Raw genomic sequence first — 27,114 nt, 5'->3', positions numbered from 1 at the left:
AATGGAATAAAATTCCTGATTTTATATGACTGAACCTTACATTTACTAATTTTGAAATCAACTAATACTGAACAGTTCTTAAGCAAAGGAAAAGAGTTGATTTCAATGTGAAAAAGTTGGGCCTAAGGGACAAGGTTGGTTCTGCGTCACCAGACTCTGTGGGTTTTCATCTAAAAATTTTTCTTCATTTTTGACTGTGCTAGGGAACGCATCCTGAGAGATTAAACTACTATCCCAATGTGTTTTTCAAAAAGGGAAAAAAGGGGAAAGGAGGTACTCCAACACGGATTTGCACTGAAGTATCTGCGACATAAGTGCTCAAGTTGGATGGTCTAAACTCCCAGTGTAACATTTCATAGGTGAAGACTCCTTGAGGTCCCTGCAAACCTTTGAGGATATGGACTGCTGCCAATTTAAAGAGGAAAAATATTAAGGGTGTGCCTTAATATTTTAGTGAGGAAGGACTGCTGTTTTATGCACAGTTCCTTTCAAGAATGAGGACTACTTCCTACATTTATTAAGAGGTTTTTTCTTTTTTTTTTAAATAGAGACAATAAAAACAAGTGTGTGAAGGCACAAAAGGGGAACTTGAAATCCAATTGCAATAATTATTCAGGCAATTGGCCCCTTTCTCTGTAGCATTACAGAAACCTCCTGAGTACCAAAAAGCTTATGCTTTTACAAAAGAGAACTGCCCCATCATTGCACGGTACAACTACTGCTTCCTTAGACCTTTCAGGAAATGATCCCCAAGTATTTTTCATAAACCCTATAGGGCTTCCTACAGTAAAATACAGTGACAGAGATCAAACCTAGAATAACTGCAGAACTGCGGTGATGAGCTGTACTAGTTCCAAATGATTAATTTTCTGCTCCAAATAATGGGACAAAGTATCATCCCACAGACACAGTCAGTTTCACGGTGATGGCTATACATGTATGGATGATCTGAGGCACAAGCTGTGATTGGTCTTAAGAAAATAAAAAGTAGAACTGGGTTAAAAACCCACATCTCATGATTTCTGGTCCTTATTCAGCCAAAGCGTTGAGCTGCTTCAGGTCTGTATTACACACATTTTGGATCTTTCTCGGGAGTTGCTCTGGGTGCAGCATGATAAGGAAAACCAGGTATTTGGCTTGATAACAGTATTCAAGGTATACGTGCCACACTCATGGTAAGCTCTCACCACAGGATATCTGAGAGCTGCTGCCAAAGAGGACTGTGGTCCGCGATGATGACTAGAGTTCAGTTTTCAAAATTTTGGGAATAATCTGATCATAGCTTTTCCTTCTTGTTACATTATAGGATAAGAATTTAGAGTATTCAGTCAACAGGCTCTCCCAGTAACAGGTGACGTCTTCCATCTGCAAGTGGTTCATAATAAACTGGCTTCCCCTAGAGACAAGATTAACAAGAACATTTAAAGCACAGCATTTAATAATACTAATAGCTTACATTTGACTGCTTACCTTGTGGTAAGCACTGTTCAGAATGCTTATGCTTTATATGAATTAACTCTTGATTCTCAGAGCCAACCCTATAGCCATCCTATCCACACACATGCACTTAGCAATAAAACTTAATATTTTTTTCTTTTTTTAAATTTTATTTGACAGAGAGAGACACAGCGAGAGAGGAAACACAAACAGGGGGAGTGGGAGAAGGAGAAGCAGGCTCCCCGCGGAGCAGGGAGCCTAATGTGGGACTCGATCCCAGGACCCTGGGACCATGACCTGAGCCGAAGGCAGACGCTTAACGACTGAGCCACCAAGGTGCCCAAAACTTCGTATTTTTTTCTTAAAAAACAAACACATAAGCAGTGAATGCTCAGAAATTCTGTACATGTTTAATTACCTCAAAGATTTCAGTCTACTTCTATAAAGGATGGGCCTGGGACATATGTAAATGTGTGTTTTCCTCCTGGACAGCTTTAATTCTGATTATCTCTGTATAGTGAGGATGAAATCCAGATATCACCATGATAACAATATTCATATACCTTTAGCTGGGGCAAAACGGGGATGATAAGGAAAAATGAACAGAGCTTACCTTTCAGCAATTTCTTGAGCCACATCATCATTTGCCTTTACAAAATGCAACAACTCCCTAAAATTGAAAGAATTATTAGACTCTAAAATACAGACCAAACTAAGAAAGAAAAACCATATATATACTGGCACAAAAACAGACAAATAGATCAATGGAACAGAATACAGAACCCAGAAATGGACTCACAACTATATAATCAACTAATCTTCAACAAAGCAGGAAAGAATATCTAATGGAAAAAAGACAGTCTCTTCAACAAATGGTGTTGGGAAAAGTGGACAGCAACATGCAGAAGAATGAAACTGGACCACTTCCTTACACCAGACACAAAAATAAATTCAAAATGGATGAAAGACTTAAATCTGAGACAGGAATCTATCAAAATCCTAGAGGGGAACACAGGCAGTAATCTCTGACCTCGGCTGTAGCAACAGCCATATTATTAGACATGTCGCCAGAGGCAAGGGAAACAAAAGCAAAAATGAACTATTTTGTCTTCATCGAGATAAACAGCATCTGCACAGCAAAGGAAACCATTAACAAAAATAAAAGGCAGCCTACGGAATGGGAGAAGATATTTGCAAATGACATATCTGATAAAGGGTTACTATCCAAAATCTATAAAGAACTTACCAAACTCAACACCCAAAAAACAAATAATCCAATTTAGAAATGGGCAGAAGACACAAATAGACACTTTTCCAAAGAAGACATCCAGATGGCTAACAGACACATGCAAAGATGTTCAACATCACTCATCATCAGGGAAATGCAAATCAAACCCATGATAAGATGCCACCTCACACCTGTCAGAATGGGTAAAATTAACAACACAAGAAACACTAGGTATTGGTGAAGATGTGGAGAAAGGGGAATCCTCTTGCACTGCTGGTGGGAATGCAAACTGGTGCAGCCACTCTGGAGAACAGTCTGGAGGTTCTTCAAAAAGTTAAAAACAGAACTACCCTATATCCTAGCAATTGCATTACTAGATATTTACCCAAAGGATAAAAAAATAGATTCAAAGGGGTACATGCACCCTGATGTTTACAGCAGCATTCATTATCCACAATAGCCAAACTATGGAGACAGCCCAAATGTCCATCAACTGATGAATGGACAAAGAAGTCGTGGTATGTATACACAATGGAGTATTATTCAGCCATCAAAAAGAATGAAATCTTGCCATTTATAACAATGTGGATGGAGCTAGACTGTATTATGCTAAGTGAAATAAGTCAGTCAGACAAAGACAAACATCATATGATCTCACTCATATGTAGAATTTAAAAAGAAAACAGATGAACATATGGGAAGGGGGAAAAGTAAAAAAGGAGAGAGGGAAACAAACCATAAAGGACTCTTAACAACAGAGAACAGGGTTGATGGAGGGAGGTGGGTGGGGGATGGGCTAGACAGGTGATGTGTATTAAGAAGGGCACTTGTTGTGATAAGCATCGGGTGTTATATGTAAGTGATGAATCACTGACTTCTACTCCAGAAACCAATATTGCCCTAATTTGTTAACTAATAAAATTTAAATAAAAAAAAATAAAAACGGTTCCTTAAATTTGAAAAGAAAAAAGAAAGAAACACCATAGACTGAGATCTATGGTTAATCTCTAGATAGGTGGATAATGGATTATTTCTTTTTTAAAGCACAGATATTAGAGTCCTCACAAGACCAAAACAACAACAACAACAACAAAAGCCCACACACAGGCTAAAGGCAACCTGTTGTAGATTTGGGACATACATGAGAAAATAGAGAAATGTTCAATGATACACATCAAATATCAATAGTGAAGAAAAATTTCCCTTCTATCTCCTGCTCCCGCCCCCAGAAAAGGGCACTGGGCTTATGTTTCTGGCCCCTTTCCATATCTCTTCTTAGTTTCTCCTATCATGTGAGAAAATTTGCCTCAGCTTCAGTGGGGTCAGTTCTCACGTTGTATCTGAAAGTCCCTTTGACAATATAACAACATCTAATATCCTTATCTTTAGTCTTTGAGAGATAAGAGCTTTTCTACTGCGTATTATCTGAATGTTACTTTTTTTTTTTTTTTCTGAATGTTACATTTTAAACTAGCTTTAGAGCACTTTTTCAAATTAAATCTCACAGCCTAGTTGAATAGTGACACTATATATGCAAACCATGTAAGGAGAAAAAGCTGTCAAGGGAGAAAGCCATCAGCAGTAAATGTCTTAAATGGCTGGGGTCTTAGAGGCAGATTGTGGGAATCATTAGGCACTCTTCTTGGGGGAGAGCCACTCACTGGACATTGGAGAGATCTGTTTTGACTGGGATATAGTGAACCCACGGCTTCAGTTGTGGATAGAAGAATTCCAGCCACTCATCACCAACATGGAAAACAAGTGAACCACACAGGAAGAGGTGTTTGAACCGGAAACTTGCAGCTACACCTCGAAAATTAAACAGATACCTGGGAAAGAAAGAACAAAATATACTTGATACTATATGTCTGCTGCCACAAATATCTTTTTCTTCTTATTCCCTCTTCTCCTTCTCTCCTTTTATGACCCTTCTCCCCTCCCTTTCTATTTTCAGCTTTCCAGGACACATCCACATATCCCTGTGGGATTCCAGGGGCTACTGACTGTTCCAGGGAATGTCAGGGTGAGGGGGGAAGGAGGATTCTTTGCCCAGACAGAGCTAGATAGGGCCACGAGCTGGGTGCTAGACAGAGATACAAGGCTCAGATGGAGACAGTAGCTTATGCTTTCCTATAAGCTTTCCCGGGCCTAATGTCTCTGAGTCATGGCTCCCCAAAATCTTGTTTTTCCCATAAGGTACCCCACCAAAGCCTCCGTTGGTCCCTGTTCCCTCTTCTTCTGAAGTTGGGAGAAGAGAACCAGGCATACATAATCAATCTTCAAAGAAATACCCTCTGAAAAAAAGCTATGTTAGAACATTTTCTTTTCAGCATTTCTTATGCACTTCTGTCTCCAACTAGAGTTGCTTCTACCCTATACTTCCCACTGTGCAGTGTAATCAGTATTCACCTCTCTGAATCCCCCTACTTCCTCCTCCTGACCTAGTTTTACCTGTTCACCTAATCCTTAGTCCTAGCATTGAATTATAATACTTCAGTTACATATGCTTTATTCATTTTGAAACATAAACCCTTCTTAACCTGATAAATACTTCATCTAACTTCAGCTCTTGGCTGGATGGGATGTGGAGAGAGGGAGTCCCACCACTTTGCTTACTAGCAGCAAGGTCTATGGAGGCAGGGACCATTATTGTCTCTGCAGTTCCCACAGAACTCAGGCAAGAGCCTCGTGCACACAGCATGGTCTCGGTAAACAACAACCAAATGAATGAACAGGACTTTCATAAACCCCAGTGGGGCCCTAGTATTGAAGTTCTGCCCCAATGTCAAGCTATTCTGAATGCAACAGGGAAGCCAAGAGTCAGGAGTCCTGGAAGCCTTACTTGTATTTGCAGTGATCCACAAGATGGACATCCTTAGCAGCTGGCTTCCCCAAAGTATCCTTTAAGCGAAAAGGAAGCTATTAGTATTGAGAGTGGTAGTATTTATTGAAGACCACTGTGCAGCAAGCATTATTAAGCATTCCATCAACATGACCTCATTTCAGTGTCCTGAATAAATCCATTCAGAGATGTTATTATCTCATTTTATAGATGAAGAAGCCATGACCTTGAAAAGTTGGGAGACTTGCTCAGGGGCATGCGGGCCTAAGGAGAGGAGCAAGGGCCTGTCTGATTTTAGAGTTTAAGCTCCCAAGGCCATGTGGATCCTTCTCTGAACTTAGAGGTCCTAACCTACAGCATGTTTCACTCTGTGTAAATTATACATAGAGGATGTTACAGGTGGTGCCTGGTAGGCTTAGAGGTGTAACCCACACACAGATTTTGTTGGGGATGCAAAGTATTTAAATATAAAAATTCAAACCATTGCCAACATTCACAGGTGGTAAGATATTTCTTACAAAAATCCAGATTTCCAAGTTTTCTTATAAAGAAAAAGGAAGGTCTGGTAAACTCGGCTTCTATTCCCTTGGTAGAAATGACCGGACCTTTAGCGCTTTCTTGCTCATGCCTGCGGCCCCCAGGGGCATTTGAGTTTGGAGACCCCCATCTATATTCCAGCTACCCTGCCAGATGGTAAACGTCTTAATGAGGGAAATAAGTCTGGTTTGCTTTCATAGCTTCCCACAGTATAGGCTGTGCTGAATGGATATATTTTTCGTATTTTTATTTTTCAACAAAGTTTCTTAAACTTTTGCTCCTGTTCGATTAAAACTATCAAATAATGCATCTCAGATACACTTAGTTTTCCCACAAGAAGTTTAAACCTTTTTTTCTTATCATCCTCATATGGTATATGGAAATTTCAAATGAGGATATTTAGGGCTTAAAGTTCTTTGAATACGGCAAGAAGTCATATAGTTAAGAAGACAGAGATGAACACCAACCTGAACGAGCCAGTCATTGCTCACTTCACCTTACAGTTTACCTTTCTGAATCCCACACTTCCTCCTCCCACTTGGTTTTACCTGTTCACCTAATCCTTAGTTCCGGCATTCAATTATAATATTTCAGTTACATATGCTTTATTCATTTTGAAACATAAATCCTTATTTTCAAACAAATGAAGATGCCTGGACCCCATCCCCAGAGACTCTGATTCATTTGATTCATTTTTTTTAAGCTCTCTGATTGGATTGTATAGTTAGAGTTAAGAACCACTGGTTTAAACCAGGGGTTGGCAAATTACAGCCCATAGGCCAAATCTGGACCACTGCTTGTTTCTGTATACAACCCACAAACTAAGAATATTTTATGTTTCAAATGCTTGAAAAATATCCAAAGAAGAATATTTATGACATGTGGAAATTACATGAAATTCAAATTTCTGTGCCATAAATAAAGTTTTATTAGAACACAGCCAGGCTCATTCATTTACATATTGTCTGTGACTGCTTTCCCCTGTGATGGCAGAGTTGAGTAACTACAACAAGACCATACAATCCACAAAGCCTAAAATATTTACCATTTGGCCCTTTCCATAAAAAGTTGGTGTCCTCTGGTTTAAACCTTCAAAGTGATAAAAAATACTACTCATAATATGGCCCAGAAAAGCAACGTTGAGTTTGAAAAAGAATAATTTACATATATGCTAATACTAGTTTGTGGAACTTTCTCTACATCCATCTACCACTTAGAGGAAACAATCTGGAATTCTACCCAGGTGGCAATGTTCTTTGAATGAGAATGTTCACTGCTATGGTTCTAGTCAGATGATTGGTGATTACTTTCATAGATTTCCAGGCCTGGTTTTTGGTGTATTCTGCGTCAACAAGTTTTGGATTTTTCCGAGATAGAAGAATGAGAGGATCTCGTTCCGGACTTGTCCTATAAAAGAAACATGTGACATAAAACAATGTGTCCCACACCATAATACTGTTCCCAATATCTGAAAGGTAAGCAATGCAATGACCATACACAGAGACGGATAACTTATTGGTTATTTTCACAGCAGAGGAGGGGGTTACTGGGCCCTGAGGCATATAGGTGTTCCCGGCTGTTCCCTACTCTACCCTTCAGGGATGGGGAATATTGGGCCCTTTTGTGCTTGCATCTAATCTTTAAGATTACGTTGTTCTGGGCACTACAGACATATCCCAAGGAATGAGTTCCCTTTTAGCAGGGTTCATGGAGCCTCTATAATCATTAGTACTCACAGTTCTGTGACTAGGTAATCACCCCTCCCCAAAATAGCTACATGAACTTTGTTGTCTGTGTTCTGTACAGTCCAACACAATATTTAAATTAAAAAGAAAACTAAAGGGCTTAAAAACCTGAAGATTATATGTAGAAAAAGTCCTAGTTATGGTCCAAGTAGCAGATGGTCTTGACATTTGAGGGGTCCTAGACTCCCTATGGACTGCTCTCTAGAAAAGTGCCCATATCCCCATATAATTTATAGGAAGTCCTAGAACTCTTCAAATCCACACACAGTTAAGAAGCTGTGATCTCCAGATCTGAGAATCAGAGAAGTTGGTAAGGACCAGTAAGCAGTGGCTGCTGGGCCTGTCTGCATTCTCAAGTTCACGGCCCAAGTAAATAGAAGGTGTGATCTCCGACAAGAACTGACCAGGAAAACAACTAAACCCTTCTCCCTGTTCTGTTCATCTGTACAGCAAATATTCATCATGTATCTGCATTCTAGGTACTGTTCCTGGCACTGGGGATGTAGGTCTGAGCAACACGGAGAGAGAGGGTCCTTGCCTAGCATTTCCCTCTCCCTCCTCTTCTTCTTCTTCCCTGCCTCCCTTTCCATTTCCACCAGTCTCAGTCTGTGCTTTCCACCACTATTTGGCAGCCACATGGCCTCATGAAAAAGGCAGTCAGGATATCTGGTAATGGATGCTGCTCTGCCATTAACTAGCAGTGACTAGCAGAGAGCCAGGTCAGAAGCTCCCTGCAGAAAATTATAATCTCTTAGGCAAGAGGACAAGTCAGCCGTTCTCTTCAACATATACTCAATGCCTAACACACTCAAGGCACTCTGTTAATACCTGTTGAATGACTAGATGAATGAACTTTACTTCTTTCAATTTCAGTTCAATTAAGAGTGATTTGGGCAAGGGGCGCCTGGGTGGCTCAGTCAGTTAAGCATCTGACTCTTGATTTCGGCTCAGGTCATGATGTCAGTGTCGTGAGATCAAGCCCTGAGTCAGGCTCCAGGCTGGGAATGAAGCCTTAAGATTCACTCTCTCTCCTCCCCTGCTCACACGCATGCGCTCTCTTCCAAAAAAAAAAAAAAAAAAAGAGTGATTTGGGCAAATAATTTGAGTTCTTCTCTAGTCTAAAATTCTATGATTCTACATTTACTTCTTAGTTATCCTAGCTTTTTCCTTGAACTACAACTACCCTCAAAATTACTTGTATCTTACAAATATCTTCGTAAAAAACAGAAAATATAGTCACCTTGATCCTCGGAAATATGCTGTAGAATTTTTCTTTTTCCATGGCCACTGTGCTGCTGACCTAAAATTAGATTTCAGTTAGTTTCTATGTTTTTCTCTGAACTATATGAGGATGTGTTTTAACCAGTTCTGAAGATTAGTTCAGAATTTCACATTTTTAAATAAGTCTGACCCAGGCTCTCAAAAGAAAAAGCCCTCAATGACATTATATTCCCTTTTGTTGTTACTTCACTCCTTTGGAGGTGCTAGCCAATAATATCTACAATCCATTGCTCCATTAATAAGTTAACAACACTGAAAGAAAAGTTCCCAGGGTACCTAGGTGGCTCAGTCAGTTAAGCATCTGACTCTTGATTTCAGCTTAGGTCATGATCTCAGGGTCCTGAGACTGAGCCCCGCATCAGGCTCCTCATTCAGCAGGGAGTCGGCTTGAGATTCTCTCTCCCTCTGTCCCTTCCCCTGCTCAGGCACATGCACACGCACTCTCTCTCTCTCTCTAAATAAATAAAATCTAAAAAAAAAAAAAATTCCCAAGTTCTAAATGACATGTTTAGAGCTGTTAAATGCAATACAATGAGGATTTCTTCTCTACTTTAACTAGAGTGCTGCTATTGATAAATTTAATAGGCAAAGACAACTGCAGAAAATATCAGAAATTGAATTAAGGGTAAGAAAACAAATCACTCCTTGACTTCATTTTTTGGATGCACAGGCAGTATCACCAGAAATTTGTCTGATGTTGCAAAGCATCCTGATATTCTTGAGACTGTACTAAGTGCTCTGTCAAAGTCCCTGAAACTCAGGTCTCAGTACACATTACCATGACCAGCTTTCCTTGCTGAAACTGCTAGCTCACAGATGCATCATTCTTAACTTCCTTTGTAGGAACCCTGCACAGAGGTTGCACAGTGTCTTCCTCTGAAAAAAGAGGGGAAGGGCTGAACTGGAGTTAATGAGGGACTGGGGGGCTGTTTACCATAATGGAGAGACTGAGGATATAAACTTGTTAGGTAGAGATACTTTTAGATACATAAATGTCACATTACTCATTTTCTCTCAGTCTCAGCTGAGAGCATCACTCATTTTCCTGGCCTATCTTATAGCTCTTCCTTGCTGGACCATCTTTACCGGATTCTCCAATCCAAGGCCAGAACTATCTATCACTGTGCTCCATACGCCCTCCCACCAAAAAACAAACACCATAACCCTGGGTTATTTTTGTTTTATTAGATTTTTTTTAGTGGAAAAAATGATATATCCTCATTATAGAAAATTCTAATGGAAAAGCATAAAGTAAAAGTAGAAAAAAATCACCTGGAACCTTCCCAATCCCACTTTTAGCAATTTAACGTTTCCACGAAGAATTTCCTTCCAGTCATTTCTCCATATCAGTAGTTCTCAGCTGGTGGTGATTTTGCCCCTTTCTCCCAGAAGACATTTGGCCATGACTATAGACATTTTTGATTGTCACTACTGGGGAACTGCTACTGGCATTTAGTGACATTAAGACCAAGGATGCTAAATATCCTGCAATGCACAGGGAAGCCCCCTACAACAAAGAATGATCCAGCCCGAAATTCAGTACTACCAATATTGAGAAACCTTGCTCTATATAACAGAGATCACATACATACATATACATATATATAATCATTCTCACAAACTCTTGAAGTGGGTTTTATTATCCCTACTTTATAGTTGAGGCTCTTGAGAGGCTAAGCAGTTTGCCCAGAGTCACACAGCTAATAAGAGCCAGAGTTTGAATCCGGAGTCCCTTTACTTTGCACTCATGCACAATATTCCATTTTACAGCCATGTCATAATTCACTTCATTACTTATTCATGGGCTTTTAAGAAGTTTCCAACTTTCTGCTTTAAGAAACAACACTGTAGTGAACATCTTTGTGTACACATCTTTACATACTTGTCTAATTAACTCTTCAGCATAAATTCTAGAAGTGAAATGGCTGGGTCAAAGACATACACATTTTATATTTTGATATATATTGCCAAACTACCTAACAAAAAAGTATCAATTTACACTGAAATTTTGAGTATAAATGTCCTCGGTCCCTGGGAAAGCTGCATTTAATATACACAGACTTGTACCATCTCTGTTTTCCCTCGCCCTCATTCTTTCTATCCACCTACCTACCCCTCAAAAGACCTATGTTAGGACTTTTTTTCCCAGGCAAGGGTTAAAAGTGGCACCCTGGTGCTGAGTCAGACCTCTTTTATAACTACCCCGTGACAGTAGAGACAGAAATCTTTAAATCTACAGAAACACTTAATTCTTCTACAGAGTGAAAAGTAAGTCAATGGGGACGAACTCCCAAAAGATTAGAAAAATAGAAAAAGAGCAGGCAGGCATCAATGCAGATAAACAAGCAGATTATTAAAGTTTCAAATTAGGAAATGAAATCACATGGCTAGAGCTTCTGAATGGAAGGCTCTAAAAAATAAAATTGTAATTCTATGATCATATACTTTTTTTAAAGATTTTATTTATTTATTTGAGAGAGAGAGTGTGGGGGTGGGGGAGGGGCAAAGGGAGAGGGAGAAGCAGACTCCCCACTGAGCAGAGAGCCCAACTCAGGGCTTGACCCTAGACCCAGAGATCATGACTTGAGCTGAAGGCAGATGCTTAACTGACTGAGCCATCCAGGTGCCCCATAAATAAATTCAATTGAAGAATAAGAGGGGAAGATATCAAAAGAAAAATATGTTCTTATAAGCTTAGATTTTAAAAGATAATCTATCTCCCTAAAAATTGCTTAGTAGTTTACAAGGTGGGGGGGGGCACAGTAACTACACAGTGGAGGAACTGGCAACACCTTGACCAGGTGATCAAAATTAACAGCTCTAAAGAGGCGTGGATGGATGCAAATCACTTAGGTAAGTATTCGGGCCAGGGATGCATGAGTTGAATCTAATCATGAAAAACAGACAAAACCAAATTGAAGAACATTCTATAAAACGCACAGCCTGCATTCTTTAAAATGTCCATGTTATGAAAGAGAAAGACAGACTAAGAAGCTGTTCCCGATCACAGGAGACTAAACAGACATGACCACTAAATGCAACACACAGGCCTGGATTGTATCATGTACTGGAGGCAGAATGTGCCATATAGGACATTATTGGCATAACTAAATGTTGTGCCAATATTGTTCCCTGAATTTGATCATTGCAGCATGGTTATAAAAGAGAATACCCTTGCTCTTAGGAAATACACACTAAGGGATGGCTGGGTGGCTCAGATGGTTAAGCATCTGCCTTCGGCTCAGGTCATGATCCCAGGGTCCTGGGATCGAGCCCCACATCGGGCTCTGTGCTCAGCAGGGAGCCTGATTCTCCCTCTCCCTCTGCCTGCCTGTCTGCCTACTTGTGATCTCTCTGTCAAATAAATAAATAAAATCTTTAAAAAAAAAAAAAAGGAAATACACACTCACATATTAAGATGTACAGGGTCATAAGGTGTGCAACATACTCTCAAATAGTCCAGAAAAAAAGAAATTGTGCATATGTTACCTATGTGGCCTAGAAGTCTATTACAGAAAATAATGAGGTAAATTATTATCCACACAATGGAATATCATGCAACTGATAAAAATAATGAGGTAGTTTCATATGTACTGACATGGAAAGATTTCTAAGACACACTGACAAGTCAGTGGGAAAGTTGCTGACGTTAGACATACATTTTTCTGAGCATGTATAGGTTTCATAATCAGAAAAACAGCTTGTTTTTAAGGATTTAAGAGACAAAGTAGGGGGTGCCTGGGTGGCTCAGTCGGTTGAGCATCCAACTCTTGATTTTGGTTCGGGTCATGATCTTAGGGTTGTGAGACTGATCCCCTTGTCAGGCTCCACACTCAGCACAAGACCTGCTTAAGATTCTTTTCCTCTCCTTCTGCTGCTCCCCCCACCCCTCTGCCCCCAGCTCACACTCTCTCTCTTTTAAAAACAAAACAAAACAAAGTAGATGTATAGCAGGTCAAAAAAGAGCTGTAAAAAGAAGGAAGAATGTGAGAAGAGTATTTGCAATTACCTGGGGGAAAAAAAAGGATTAGATAATTAAGGCCAAGAATAACTTAGAGAAAAACTGGTTAAAGACCTTTGTAGGGGCGCCTGGGTGGCTCAGTTGTTAAATGTCTGCCTTCGGCTCAGGTCCTGATCCCAGGGTCCTGGGATCGAGCCCGGCATCGGGCTCCCTGCTCAGCGGGAAGCCTGCTTCTCCCTCTCCCGCTCCCCCTGCTTGTGTTCCCTCTCTCGCTGTCTCTGTCTGTCAAATAAATAAATAAAATCTTTAAAAAAAAAATTAAGATCTTTTTATTTTTCCCTTTTAAACTTATGTTCAAAACCAAAAGCTACATAGGAAATGATGGTCTCAATGTCTGGAGAGCATAGGTAAGGTTAACTGGTGGTGTGGACGCCTGGACTTCAGGCCTAGATTGGTTCCTGACCTTAACCAAGTCACTCAATTTCTCTGGGCCTTCCTTCCCTCATCCCTGAAATAAAGAGTTGAAAAGGCCAATTTCCAGTCCTAGTTCAATGACGTATAAGACCAAGGTATCTTAAAAAATAATTTTTGGGGAGGTGCCTGGATGGCTCAGTTGGTTAAGCAACTGCCTTCGGCTCAGGTCATGATCCTGGAGCCCCGAGTCCCGCATCGGGCTCCCTGCTCGGCAGGGAGTCTGCTTCTCCCTCTGACCCTCCCCACTCTCATGTGCTCTCTCTCTCTCTCTTTCAAATAAATAAATAAAATCTTAAAAAATAATAATAATAATAATTTTTGGGGCTCCTGGGTGGCTCAGTCGGTTAAGCGTCTGACTTTGGCTCAGGTCATGATCTCAGGGTCCTGGGATCAAGGTCTGCCGCATTGAGCTCCGTGCTCAGAGGAGAGGCTGCTTGTCCCGCTCCCTCCCTCTCTGCTCCTCCCCCCAGCTCATGCGCTCGCTCTCTTTCTCTCTCTCTCTCAAATAAATAAATAAAATCTTAAAAAAAATAAATTTCAAAATAACATCTACTGGATAACAGACTCATTCTTTACCTGGTGGCTCCAACTGCCACTAAGGATTGCAGCCCTACCTGTTTCTCCAGGAAAGGGACATTCTTTTCACCCCCAGTGAATCTCCAGCCACATGTGGTACAGGTGACAGATATTTGTGGAAATAAAGTTGAATTAAATTTTTGCTTTCCCATTACCTAAGACCTATAAAGACCATATTTCTAGAAGTATGCTAATTAGGTACCAATGTTGATTGAATCATTAATGCGAAACGTAGCCAGGTAAGAAATACCTACAGCTTGGATGACCTGGACAATCTAAATTCTGAAATGAGAGCAGATCAAGTCAACTGGCCCAGGCACGTCTCCATCGTGAATCAGGAGGATCCGGAATAAGTTTGTACTTGAGATATCTCTGGGACATTTATGCCCTCCTCATCCCAACCCAGAGGACTTAGCTCTAAATTATAAAGTGCATTTATGTTCCTCCAAGTCATTCTCTATTCTCCTCCACAACATGGTCAATCATTTTTTTCTAATTATAAAAGGAATTCACTCTTATTTAGAGAATCTTAAAAATACAGAAAAATTTAAAGAAGAAAAGAAAGGGCCCCAATAATCCTTTCCACAAAGGCACTGCCGATACCTTAGGGTAGGTTCTTCTGCTCTTTTCTTGTGGATATGTAAGTATTTTATACACATACAAAATTGCTTATGCTGTAAGCAGTTTTTCTTTTGTTTTTAACTTAAAAGTTAGTCATTTTAAAGTAAATAATTATGTATACCCTACTGTTAATTTCAAGAAGACCCACAAAGGACAAAGAAAACCTCTCTAAGGGACCTACCTTATCAGATCTTCTCTGAAGAGGTCCCACCGTCCAAGACCTGTAGGATAAATTGGCCAAACAGCAGGTCCCCCTTCCCAAAATGTCCAAGCAGGATACATGATATCATGGTACTCTGATGTCTTCAACAGAAACAGAAGGGTTGTTCAAAATCAGTCTCAGAACAGAGAGAGAAGCAGCAAACTACTGTCATGCCACAGGATCTGGACAGAGGTCTTGCTCTAGTGTTAACATTGCCACACATCTATTTTCCCTAGTCCGCAAAGTCTACACTCTAGACATTAAAAGGGAAAAATGACCATGGGTTAAAATTCATGGGCTCACTGAATCCCAGAATTTGAAATCTCATTAAAAGTCAACTTTTCCAGTTACCCAAAGTTCTGTTTTTCTAGAGGACATTATTACACTGTTAGGGTTTTTAGTTTAAGGAACTCTCTCATCTTTTATATAGCTCTCTCATCTTTTAACTGCTAATACACTTATAGTATATACTGTGTTACCAGTTCCTGATTATTTCCTAAATGGGTCTTTTGAGAGCAAGAATCACAGTGCAATGGTTAAGAGCGTGGGCTCTTGAAACAGATCATCTGAGTCTGAATGCTGATTCTACCTCTTTCCAACTCCAGACAAGTTACTTAATTTTTCTATGCCTCAGCTTCCTTATCTTTATGATGGGAGAAATAATAATACCAATAATGTTATCTATCTAATGGGCTTGGTTTGAATATTAATTGAATATTAAATGCTTAATGAAAAGCTTAGACCACTGCTTGGTACATGGTAAGTACTCAATAAGTGTTAATTAGTATTACCTAATACTGTGGTATTGTGGAGCTCACACCGGTTGGTCAGTAATCTCTTGGTTATTTGTTGATCAGGACCAGAAGTGCTGATGGGCAGGATGGGGGAAAGGGATATTATCCCACATCTTTTGAAAAAAGTTTAAAACCATTTGCTCCCCTTTTTATGGTTACTTCTATTAAAATTCTGGCCACTGACAGACCTCTAACTCTTTGGTTTCTTCACTGGAATTACACATGCAATATGCTGTTCACCTTTTCTCAAATACTTTTAAAAAATGGTATGTGATTCATCAAGCAGCTCAGGCATAACAGCTGCTCAAGAGAAGCTGAACAATTCCTACAAAGTTGAAAGACTAAAATCCCTCTCTAGGGACTAGGAGTCACTGGTTTTAAAAAAAAAGAAAAGTAAAGATGAAAAGAAAGTATACTGATGGTCATACTTTACCATCCACCAAAACAACAAATAAATAACAAACATGAAGTCCTTACTAATGTATATGGGAGCCTCTATCTGTTCTTCTGGGAGGGTTTTATGATAAACAGCGAGACCAAGCACTTTTGATAAATGAGGCTAAACCATGGGAAACACAACACCAATGTGGCCTCAGCCCACTTGCAACACAGGAAATAAGTCTAGAGAGAAAGTAAACTGTGATAAAGAAAAAGTATGGATAAAAGGTCCCTCTTTGGAGAAACCAAATCAGAGATGGTGTTCCTTTTCTCAAAGTCCATAGCGTTTTCCTAAACCCACTCTTCCCCCATAGAATCTTCTATCCATTCTCTTCAAGGCCTCCCCCTAAATGTGTTCATGCCTAATCTCTAGGGAACCAAGGCCCATCCCTGCCAATAAATATTTGCAAGAACCTGAGCACTGAGAAGATATTAACTGTCCCAAGTTCTCCAAGTCCACAGGTGTGAGCTAGTACTCCCATTCCTCCATAACTAGACCCAAAGATTACTCTCTCACATATCCCTCTTGGATACCCCAGGCCTATCCCCTCAACGCACTGTTAAGGCACAAACTGTGTGGAGTTATCTACCACCTTCAGTTTCACTGTTAGCTATGCTGAGCCCCTGGGACAGACTGACAGATAGGACAGATAGGACCATATACATAGGAGCTCAACAAATATTTTTTGAACAAAGGTGTTTCCTAACTCCAAGCCCATGAGCTATCTTGAGCCACTTTCTCCCATGCTCTACAGGATCTCTGAATCTTGCCTTCAGTGGCTCTTCAGGCCTCCATCATTCCCTACCCTTCATCCCTACCCCTATAGACACTTAAGCAATCTTACTCACATTACCATCTCCTCAGTCTTATTGCTCAGCCACTGTGAAGCTAAGAGGGACACAGACCAATTCCTGGAACCCAGGTCTCATCCTCACCATTACCCATCAGACTCTGTCACAGGACAATCATCTCCTACTCATACTCTAGAGGACCACCCTCCATCTCCCCATACAGTTCTTCCCATACTTACCTTACTGAAGGAGAAGACTGGAATGGCCGGCTCCATCCACTTAGGAACCTGAGGATAATCTCGTACATTGACCACCATTTCCATGTCTGGAAGCCGCCCGATAACTTCCAAAATAAAGTGTTCAACACCACTACATCTGCCAACCAGAAATACCACATATTCACCAGACTAGTGTCTGCCATAGGACAAAACAGGGTCCCATTCCCACTTTGAAAGCCAGTGTTCAGATCATCAGCCTACTGCAAAGTCTCCTGAAAGCAATGCTTCTTCTAAAAAGACTTTCCTATTCTTTTATATTGTGCAAGTTATCTTTCCTAGCTAACCTCCTCCAGCTTGCAATACTTAATGAAATTTTCCAACTAGGTCATAAGTTTGGAGGCTGTATTATTGCTACTCCTACCACCTCTTCTCTATCTACTCCTAGTTTTCTTTTTTTTAATTTCCCCTTTTGTTTAATTAGTAAGCAAGATACAAATTTGTTAAGAACTGGAGAAAGCTAATTTTCTTTTTTTTTTTTTTTAAGATTTTATTTATTCATTTGAGACACAGAGATACAGAGAGAGAGAGAGAGAAAGCATGAGCAGGGAGAGAGGCAGAGGGAGAGGGAGAAGCAGGCTCCTCGCTGAGCCAGGAGCCCCATGTGGGGCTCGATCCCAGGACCCTGGGATCATGACCTGAGCCGAAGGCAGACGCTTAACCGACTGAGCCACCCAGGCGCCCCAAGAAAGCTAATTTTCTAATTGTGCCCGTTGGGCTTTGCTTCTCACAAAGATTTTTTTTATTTCCACCAAAATTAAGTCTCATAATTTAGGAAGAAAGATAGGAAAACTTTTATTGCCTTCAACTTGAGTACAGAACACTATCAAAATCAGTTTTGCAAGCCAGAAAAGGAGTGTTATGTACACAATTATGTTTATACTATACTGGGGTCAATTAAGTATTCAATAATAGTATTATACTAAAAAAACAACGTGTATATCTTAACTAAAGACACTTTATTGCTAAAAAATGCTAACAAGGGGTGCCTGGGTGGCTCAGTCGTTAAGTGTCTGCCTTCGGCTCAGATCATGATCTCAGGGTCCTGGGATCAAGCCCTGCATCGGGCTCCCTGCTCAGCGCGAAGCCTCCTTCTCCCTCTCCCACTCCCCATGCTTGTGTTCCCTCTCTCGCTGTGTCTCTCTCTCTGTCAAATGAATAAAATAAAATCTTAAATAAATAAATAAAATAAAAAATGCTAACAATCATCTGAGCTTTCAGTGAGCTGTAATCACTGATCACAGATCACCATAACAAATATAGTAATAATAATAAAAGATTTGAAATATTGAAAGAATCACCAAAATGTGATACAGAGACACGAAGTGAACAAATGCTGTTAGAAGAATGGCACCAATAAATTTGTTTGACACAGGGTTGCCACAAACCTTCAATTTGTAAAAAAAGAAAAAAATGCAATATCTGCAAAATGCAATAAAAGTGAAGCAACAATAGAACAAGGTATGCCTGTATAGCTTTCCGATTAGCCTCTCCAGGTATCCTCAGAGGATTTCTGGAAAGAGAAGATACACTGACAGCTTAGCTCTTCTGCCCCATTCTTTGAGGTCCTGACCAGCACTATCCTGGGGGCAGCATTCCAAGGTTCAACCAAAATTTTCCAGCAGCATAGAAATGACTAATTTAAAATACTGACTTATATATAGGGAGGTTACTGCAAAAAATATCAGTGATTCATAAACAAAAGAAAAGATGCTCAACCATATTAAAGAAACACCCCAAAAGCCAAACTTGTAAAAAGAGAGAAAGAAATGGTGGTTGCCAGAGGGTAGAGGGGATAGGGGGACAGGATAGATGGTGTTTAAAGGTACAAACTTACAACAAGTAGTAAATAAGCCCTAGAGATCTCATGCACAGTATAGTGAACAAAATACCTAGTAATAAATTTAACCAATGAGGTCAAAGACCTGTACTCTGAAAACTGTACTTGATGGAAGAAATTTAAGATGATACAAATAAATGGAAAGACATACCATACTCATGGATTGGCAGAATTAATACTGATAAAATGTCCATGCTCCTGAAAGCAATCTGTATATTCAATGCTTCTATCAAAATACCAATAGCATTTTCCACAGAACTAGCACAAATAATCCTAAAATTTGTATGGAATCACAAACTACTCTGGATAGCCAGAGCAATCTTGAGAAAGAAGAACAAAGCTGGAGGTATCATAATCCCAGGTTTTGAACTATACTACAAAGCAATAATAATCAAAATAGTATGGCGCTGGCACAAAAATGGACACATAGATCACTAGAACAGAATAGAGAATCCAGAAATAAACCCACAATTGTATGGTCAATTAATCTATGATAGAGGAGGCAACAATATACAATAGAGAAAAAATACCTTCTTCAATAAATGTTGGGAAACCTGGACAGCTACATGCAAAAGAATGAAACTGGACCACTTTCTTACACCATATACAAAAACAAACTCAAAATGGATTAAAGACCTAAGTGCAAGGCTTGAAACCATAAAACTCCTAAAAGAAAACAGGCAGTAAACTCTTGGGCGTTAGTCTTAGCAATATCTTTTTAGAGCTGTCTCTTCAGGCAATGGCAACAAAAGCAAAAATAAACAATTGGGACTACATCAAACTAAAAAGTTTTTGTACAGTGAAGGAAACAACAAAACAAAAAGACAACATACTAAATGGAAGAAGATATTTGCAAATGATATATCTGGTAAAGGGTAAATAAAGAACTCATATAACTCAACACCAAAAAACAATCCAATAAAAAAATGGGCAGAGGACATGAATAAATATATTCCAAAGAAGATGTACAGATGGCCAACAGACATGTGAAAAAATATTCAGCATCACTAATCATCAGGGAAATGCAAATCAATACCATAATGAGACATCATCACCTCACACCAGTCAGAATGGCTATTATGAAAAAGACAAGAAATAACAAATGCTGGCAAGGATGTGAAGAGAAGAGAACCTTCGTGCACTATTGCTGGGAATGCAAATTGGTGCAGCCACTGTGGAAAACAGTATGGAGGTACCTCAAAAAAATTAAAAATAGAAATACCTTATGATTTGGTAATTCTGCTTTTAGGGGGTATTTATCCAAAGAAAACAAAAATACTAATTTGAAAAGATATATACACCCCAATGTTTACTGCAGCATTATTTACAATAGTCCACATATGGAAGCAGCCTAAGTGTCCATCAATAGATAAATGTATAAAAATGTATATATATATAATATATCATATATATAATAGATATTATTATTAGATAATATAATAGAATATTAATCAGCCATAAGAAAGAAAGAAATCTTGGCATTTGTGACAACATGGATGGACCCAGAGGGTATTATGCTAACTGAAATAAGTCAGACAGAGAAAGACAAATACCATACACCAAAAAGACTTAATAAATAAATAAATCCATATGATTTCACTTATACGTGGAACCAGAAAACAAAACAAAATAAACAAAACGCAGAAACAGACCCATAAATACAGAGAACAAACTGATGGTTGCCAAAGCGAAAGGGGGTGAGAGGATGGGGCAAAATGGATGAAGGAGAATGGGAGATACGGGCTTCCAATTATGGAATGAATAGGGAATACAATCAATGGTACTATAATAGTGTTGTATGGTTAAAGACAGTAACTACACTTGTGGTGAGCACAGCAGAGTATACAGAGTTGTCCAGAATCACTATGTTGAACACCTGAAACTAAGTTTAACGTTGTGTGTCACTACGCTTCAATAAAAAGAAGTCATAGGGAATATACTCAATAACGCTATAATCACTTTGTATGGTGACAGGTGGTAACTACATGTATCATGGTGAGCATTTTGTAATTCATATACATGTTGAATCACTATGTTGTACACTTGAAACTAATATAATATTGTATATTAACTACACTTCAATTAAGAATAAATTAATGTTAAAAAGATAATGAACATCAAGAAACTTACCAAGTTGTATACCTTAAGTATGTGCAGTTTATGTCAGCCATACCTCACTAAAGTTATTATTTTAAAAATACCATTATTCTCCATCTTTGAAATGACATGTCTCCAGTCATTTAATTAGATAGTGCTCTGGTTCCTCAGCAAAATCTCTCAGCTCATTTTTGAACTGCTGAATTTACATTTTACTTTGTTCAGAATAAAATTTTCTAAATGCCATACAGGCTTCTCCCACTGGATGAATTAGAAGTATCTAGACCTAGAAAGATACTGTTTTGGCTAGATGGGAATCTGAGATATTATTCAACTGTATCCATTTCATTAAGGACACTGGTTCTGAATATTTCATTTTGTTTCTTTTTTGCTCAACTCTGTTTCCTTAGTTGTGTATGTAATTGAGATAGGGAACTTTCCATGCCTTAGAGATACAGACTATTTTATTGTCAATGAAAGGTCCTGTGCTTCCTTAAGAATATTTCTAAGAGCTCATGATTCTGACCAAAATGTTTTGAGGTCTGGAATGAGAGGTATGTGCCTTTCAGAAACTTTGAAAGTATTTAATTTCATCTGGAAATTGTTCGGCTAACTATTAAACATTAAGTAAGCTATCAAAGTCTAACAATGTCTATACTCCTATTTTCTTTTTCATTTGTAGAAATTAGAAATTCCTCTACACTCATAATCTATAAAGTTTCTATTATTATCCCAAATAATGAAACAAATGTCTGTTTAAAATACCTCAATAGGGGTGCCTAGGTGGCTCAGTTGGTTAAGCGTCTGCCTTTGGCTCAGGTCAGGATCTCAGGGTCCTGGGATCGAGCCCCTGGACAGAACTCCCTGCTCAGCAGGAAGTCTGCTTCTCCCTCTCCCTCTGCCCCTCCCCCCACTCATGCTCACATGCTCTCTCACTCTCAAATAAATAAATAAAATCTTTAAAAAAAATAATTAAATAAATAAATAAATAAATAAAATAAAAATAAAATACCTCAGTAATTTTGCTCACTACCACCTTATTTGCCCCTGACACTTGATAACAAAAATGTAATTGTGATTATTTCAAGGTAGTAAGATATTAAGTGATCTTTCTTTTTTGTTGTTGTTTTTACATATTTTTTTAAAGATTTTTTATTTTATTTATTTGACAGAGAGAGACACAGCGAGAGAGGGAACACAAGCAAGGGGAGTGGGAGAGGGAGAAGCAGGCTCCCCGCAGAGCAGGGAGTCTGCTTCTCCCTCTGACCCTCCCCCCTCTAATGTGCTCTCTGTCTCTCTCTCATTCTCTCTCTCAAATAAATAAAATCTTAAAAAAAAAAAAAACTTTAAAAAAAAAAAGAAAAATTCCTTATGTCCATATGGATGGATGTTACTTGCAATACTGCTCATTTACTTTTTTTTTTTAAAGATTTAATTTATTTATTTGAGAGAGAGAGAGCACGAGCAGGAGGAGGGGGAGAGGGAGAGGAAGAAGCAGACTCCCCACTGAGGTGAGAAGCCTGACCCGGGGCTCAATGCCAGGACCCTGGGATCATGACCTGAGCTGAAGGCAGACAGTTAACTGACTGAGCCACCCAGGTGTCACTCACTCACTTTACTTTTAATGACAGAATAGAGATTGTTTAGAAAGAAGATCTTAGGCAGGGGAATACCATGGCCTCTGAATTTTGTACTTCGTAATTTTATAAAAATTTGAGTTTAAAAAAAAAAGACTCCTAAAAGGGAAGTGTCTCGTTTGTTGTATAAACATATAATGCTACCTAAACCCAACTTCCAGGCTCAGTACATGACCCTCCCGGATCACCCCCAGCCCTCAGCCCACTGATATGTTACCTCAACTTTCACATCTGAATTCCTGGCTAGTGTAGCCTGCGTAATCTGCAACCCCAGTTACTCTTGTCTTTCAGCCACCCTTCTTCAAATATTCAGTATCTAGAACAACCCATGATAAACACTCAATACTTCTCCTCCTTGAGCCCAACTCACTCCTACCAGGTCTCAATCAGCTTGTGCCCTGCAGCTTCTATATCTGGGGAAAGATGAGGGCAGAGCCATAGCCAGTACAACTAGTGATGTGCCCAAGCCTCAAGAAGAGAGAGGAGACAGACTTTAATATAGGAGAAAGGGGGGCAGGAGTTGGCAAGAAAAATCCCCAGGTAAGAAGAGCTTGTCACTATTTTCTAGTCCCTCTGAAATGTGAGGAGAGATTCACCTGTGGGTCCCTTTAATTAAAAAGAACAATATCAAGTAAGCCCATATATAAGAAGATCGGAAGATATATCTACCTCATAATTCTTACCTTGAAGGGAACATGCAGTCATTCTCTCGGTATAATCTGTTCTTAATGATCTGATAGTGGGTCCCTAGTTTCCGTCTGACTACCTCCGCCATCATCTTCCTGGAGATGCCTCCTCGGAAAGGAGTCAGATCCTCTTCTATGACCCTGGGAAAGAAGGTGAATCGTCAGGGAAAGCAGGTCAAGAAAGTGGTACCATTCCACCTACTTCCTATCTGTGGGTTTAGATTTAGTATTAGAAGACACAGTAAACCAGGGAAGAATAAAGGGCAGGAATGAGTTTCCCCCAGAAGCACACAGGTAATCTAAACCCAAACGACAAAGCCACAAAGAGGAAAAAGCAAGTCAGTTTCTCTTCTTCCTCTCTCCATCTGGATTGCCCCTCCTCTGCTTGATGCACATTCTTCCTTCGATACACAACACCCATGTCCTCCCACTCACTGCAGTCCCACTGACCTCCCCTTCTCTGATTCCCACAGAAGGTATGATCTATGCCTTACAGTCTGACACTGTCTGATGTCCTTGGTCTCAGACTGACTCCCTTGTTCTGGTCTGTCTGGCCCCCACTCACCTCACATATTCTCACAGCCTGACAGCAGTAACCAGAAATTACACTATTTTGTATCCCTTTTAAAGTTCAGTATATAGTTTTCAATAAGTACCATAAGCATTAGGTGAATTTTTTGAGGAGTCATAGAATAACACAATGAGGAACTAAAGGACCCTGTTATTTAGCTGATGAGGAATCTGAGACCCAGAGAAGTGAAGTGACTTGCCACAGCGATAATTAGTGGGAGTTCTGCAGATCCTAGAACCCAAGGCTGCTTTCAAAGTAACCTTTCTACCATACTACCCTCTCAGCCATAATTTGCAACTTTAAAAATAACCAACAAGAAATTATGATCAGGTTCATTTATAAATATGTTCATGCCCCTGACAATATTTACTGAGTACTTACTGAAGGCCAGCACCAGGATGCAACACTGATTAAGACATAGGCCTTGAGGGGCGCCTGGGTGGCTCAGTCGTTAAGCGTCTGCCTTCGGCTCAGGTCATGATCCCAGAGTCCTGGGATCGAGCCCCACATTGGGCTCCCCGCTCAGCGGGAAGCCTGCTTCTCCCTCTCCCACTCCCCCTGCTTGTGTTCCCTCTTGCTGTCTGTCAAATAAAGTCTTTAAAAAAAAAAAAGGGGCGCCTGGGTGGCTCAGTTGGTTAAGCGACTGCCTTCGGCTCAGGTCATGATCCTGGAGTCCCTGGATCGAGTCCCACATTGGGCTCCCTGCTCGGCAGGGAGTCCGTTTCTCCTTCTGACCCTCCCCCCTCTCATGTGCTCTCTCTCTCATTCTCTCTCTGAAATAAATAAATAAAATATTAAAAAAAAAAAAGACATAGGCCTTGACCTCAAGAAGCTTTCAGTCCAGTGGGGAACACAGACAAGTATGTGTAGCTAACTCCAAGGAGTAAGTAGCCTTGTTGAGACCACCTGGGCCTCTCTTACCCTAGTAGATTTTTGTTCCCTAGAAATAGGAAACCCACTGCAGGAACCTTGTCTTTTATCAAGGCATGCTTGGCCCTCTGATCACTGTAACCCAGGTCTCTTGAGGATTTTAGGGGACTTCTTGTGACAAGCACTAAACTCTCAAAGACACATCAAAGAAAAGAACTCACCCATGGTAGCAGCTGCAATTTTGACTTGAACATGGTTCATAATTCTCCAAAGACCTGTTAATTTGGTCAATAAATACTTTCCATTTTGAACCTTCAAGAAGTAAATGAGAGTTAACAAAATACCCCGGGCATTCTCATTTGCTAGCAGCAAGCATGCAGAACCAACAGAAGGCCAAAACTTTTAGACACCCCTTCCCATTCCACTGGTGGAAACGAAATGCCAGGAAGGAGTCATTCTGTAACTCTCCAGCACTCATGTCAAGTCTGCTCCTCTACTCGGGCTGTCAGGTGTCCGAGAAATTGGAAAATGTCCAAGCCTGGCACTCAGAAAGCTATGAATAAACTGGTGACACATATTCTCACCTTTTACTAATCAAAGTGAACCCTATAAAGAGGATCAGTTAAAAGCCACAGACTTTAATTCTCCCTTCATCTCTCTGGCAATTCACTAAGAACCACACACGCGCGCGCGCACGCACATGCACGCACACGAGTTATTCCCCAGTGTGTTTTAGGGAGGAGCAGGGTAACCAAGCGCAGGCGAAACCCGCTGTGGGTGAACACAATTCCCTCTCTTCCCCACTATCCCAATCCTGAAAGTCGGATTACTCTCCAGGGTCCTGGGCAGTAAAAGCAACGCCAGGCACCCAGACGCTCTCACTCTCCGCTCCAAGGCTCCCCCGTGCCCTCTGCCCAGCTTTGCGCTCCAGCGGCCACAGCATCAGCTGGCCGCCGGCCGCCGGCCGCCGGCCGCACCAGGAAACCAAGGGGGGCGGGAGAGCGCCTACGGACCGGACCCGACCCGGAGCCCCAGCGGCAGGCTCTGCCCTGCCCGGAGCCCACCTGACTCCTTCTGGCGGCCCGGCACTGGGGGCAGTAATAGGAACAGCAGCCACAGCCGGAGCTGCGGGCGCACCCACCGCTCCATCGCCCGCAACCCACTGCGGAGTCCCCGCTGCCGCGCCGGCGGAAGCGCAGCCCCGCACAAAGATGGCCGTGGGCGCCGGACCACGTGGGCGGAGGGCCGCCCCGCACAGAGATGGCCGCGCGCCACTCCGCCTCCCCGCCTCCAAGCCTCGGCCGGCAGCCGAGTTTCTCTGGGAGGGCGGCGCCGGGATGTCAGCCGAGTGCCGGCCCGCAGCGCGTGGCGAGTCTCGCTCGTTGGTTTGGAACCAGACTGTAGAGTTAGCTGCTTCATGTCGCCAGGTGTAGTGAAAGGTTCAAAATGCATCTCTCTGTCTCTCAGAAAATCGAAGCCCAGGAGAGAATGAATAAAAGGCATCCCCTGGGAAAATATGTCTAATAATGGTAATTCCTTACACTCTGTAGCATATTTAAAACACCTTATTCTCTGCGGCCAGAAAACTGAAGATCAGAGAGGATGTTTTTTGCCCACAGTTAGTGGAACAACGTAGGCTAGAAGTTGTTTGCACATCAAACTGCTTCTTATTAATAAGATAGATTAGATTAAATAATATAGATTTGTTGAGTACCTGAATATATACAGCACTGTAAGAACCCAAGAGGTGTGGGGCGCCTCGGTGGCTCAGTCGTTAAAGCGTCTGTCCTCCGCTCAGGTCATGATCCCAGGGTCCTGGGATCCAGCCCCCGCACCCGGCTCCCTGCTCTGTGGGAAGCCTGATTCTCCCTCTCCTGCTCCCCCTCTCTCTCTGTGTTTCTGTCAAATAAATAAATAAAATCTTAAAACAAAACAAAAAACCAAGAGGTGGAAAATAATATAGCACAAATCTCTTTATAATAGGATTTTATAACAATTGAGGTGAATTAGACATGGGAAAAATCTGTGGGTAACATTATACTGGACAGAATAGGTTTATAGCTATACATAGGTATATATAGTAATCATACAAGTATTTACTCACTGTCTAAAATGTGCAAGGTAACCTCCTAGGCTCTGTGGAAATATATGAAAGTACGAGATGAGATCTGTGTCCTCGAGTTTAGAACTAGTGGGAAGACAAATATACT

General features: G+C 40.7%; 1 protein-coding gene across 1 annotated transcript; it reads right to left on the bottom strand.

The window, feature by feature from the left end:
* Positions 1–867: 867 nt before the first annotated feature.
* On the bottom strand, positions 868–26,099 carry POGLUT1 (protein O-glucosyltransferase 1). The gene is made up of 11 exons (XM_021692479.1): positions 25,969–26,099; positions 25,126–25,216; positions 23,461–23,604; positions 17,168–17,303; positions 14,884–15,005; positions 9,030–9,089; positions 7,352–7,451; positions 5,508–5,566; positions 4,327–4,494; positions 2,051–2,107; positions 868–1,396 (listed from the first exon to the last, which is right to left on the bottom strand). Exons 1-11 carry the CDS (start codon positions 26,051–26,053, stop codon positions 1,240–1,242), a joined length of 1,179 nt encoding a protein of 392 aa, XP_021548154.1. The 5' UTR covers positions 26,054–26,099; the 3' UTR covers positions 868–1,239.
* Positions 26,100–27,114: the final 1,015 nt, after the last annotated feature.

Source organism: Neomonachus schauinslandi, chromosome 1, assembly GCF_002201575.2.
Source record: "Neomonachus schauinslandi chromosome 1, ASM220157v2, whole genome shotgun sequence".
Taxonomy (NCBI): Eukaryota; Metazoa; Chordata; class Mammalia; order Carnivora; family Phocidae; genus Neomonachus; species Neomonachus schauinslandi.
This window is presented reverse-complemented; position numbering and strand designations above follow the sequence as displayed.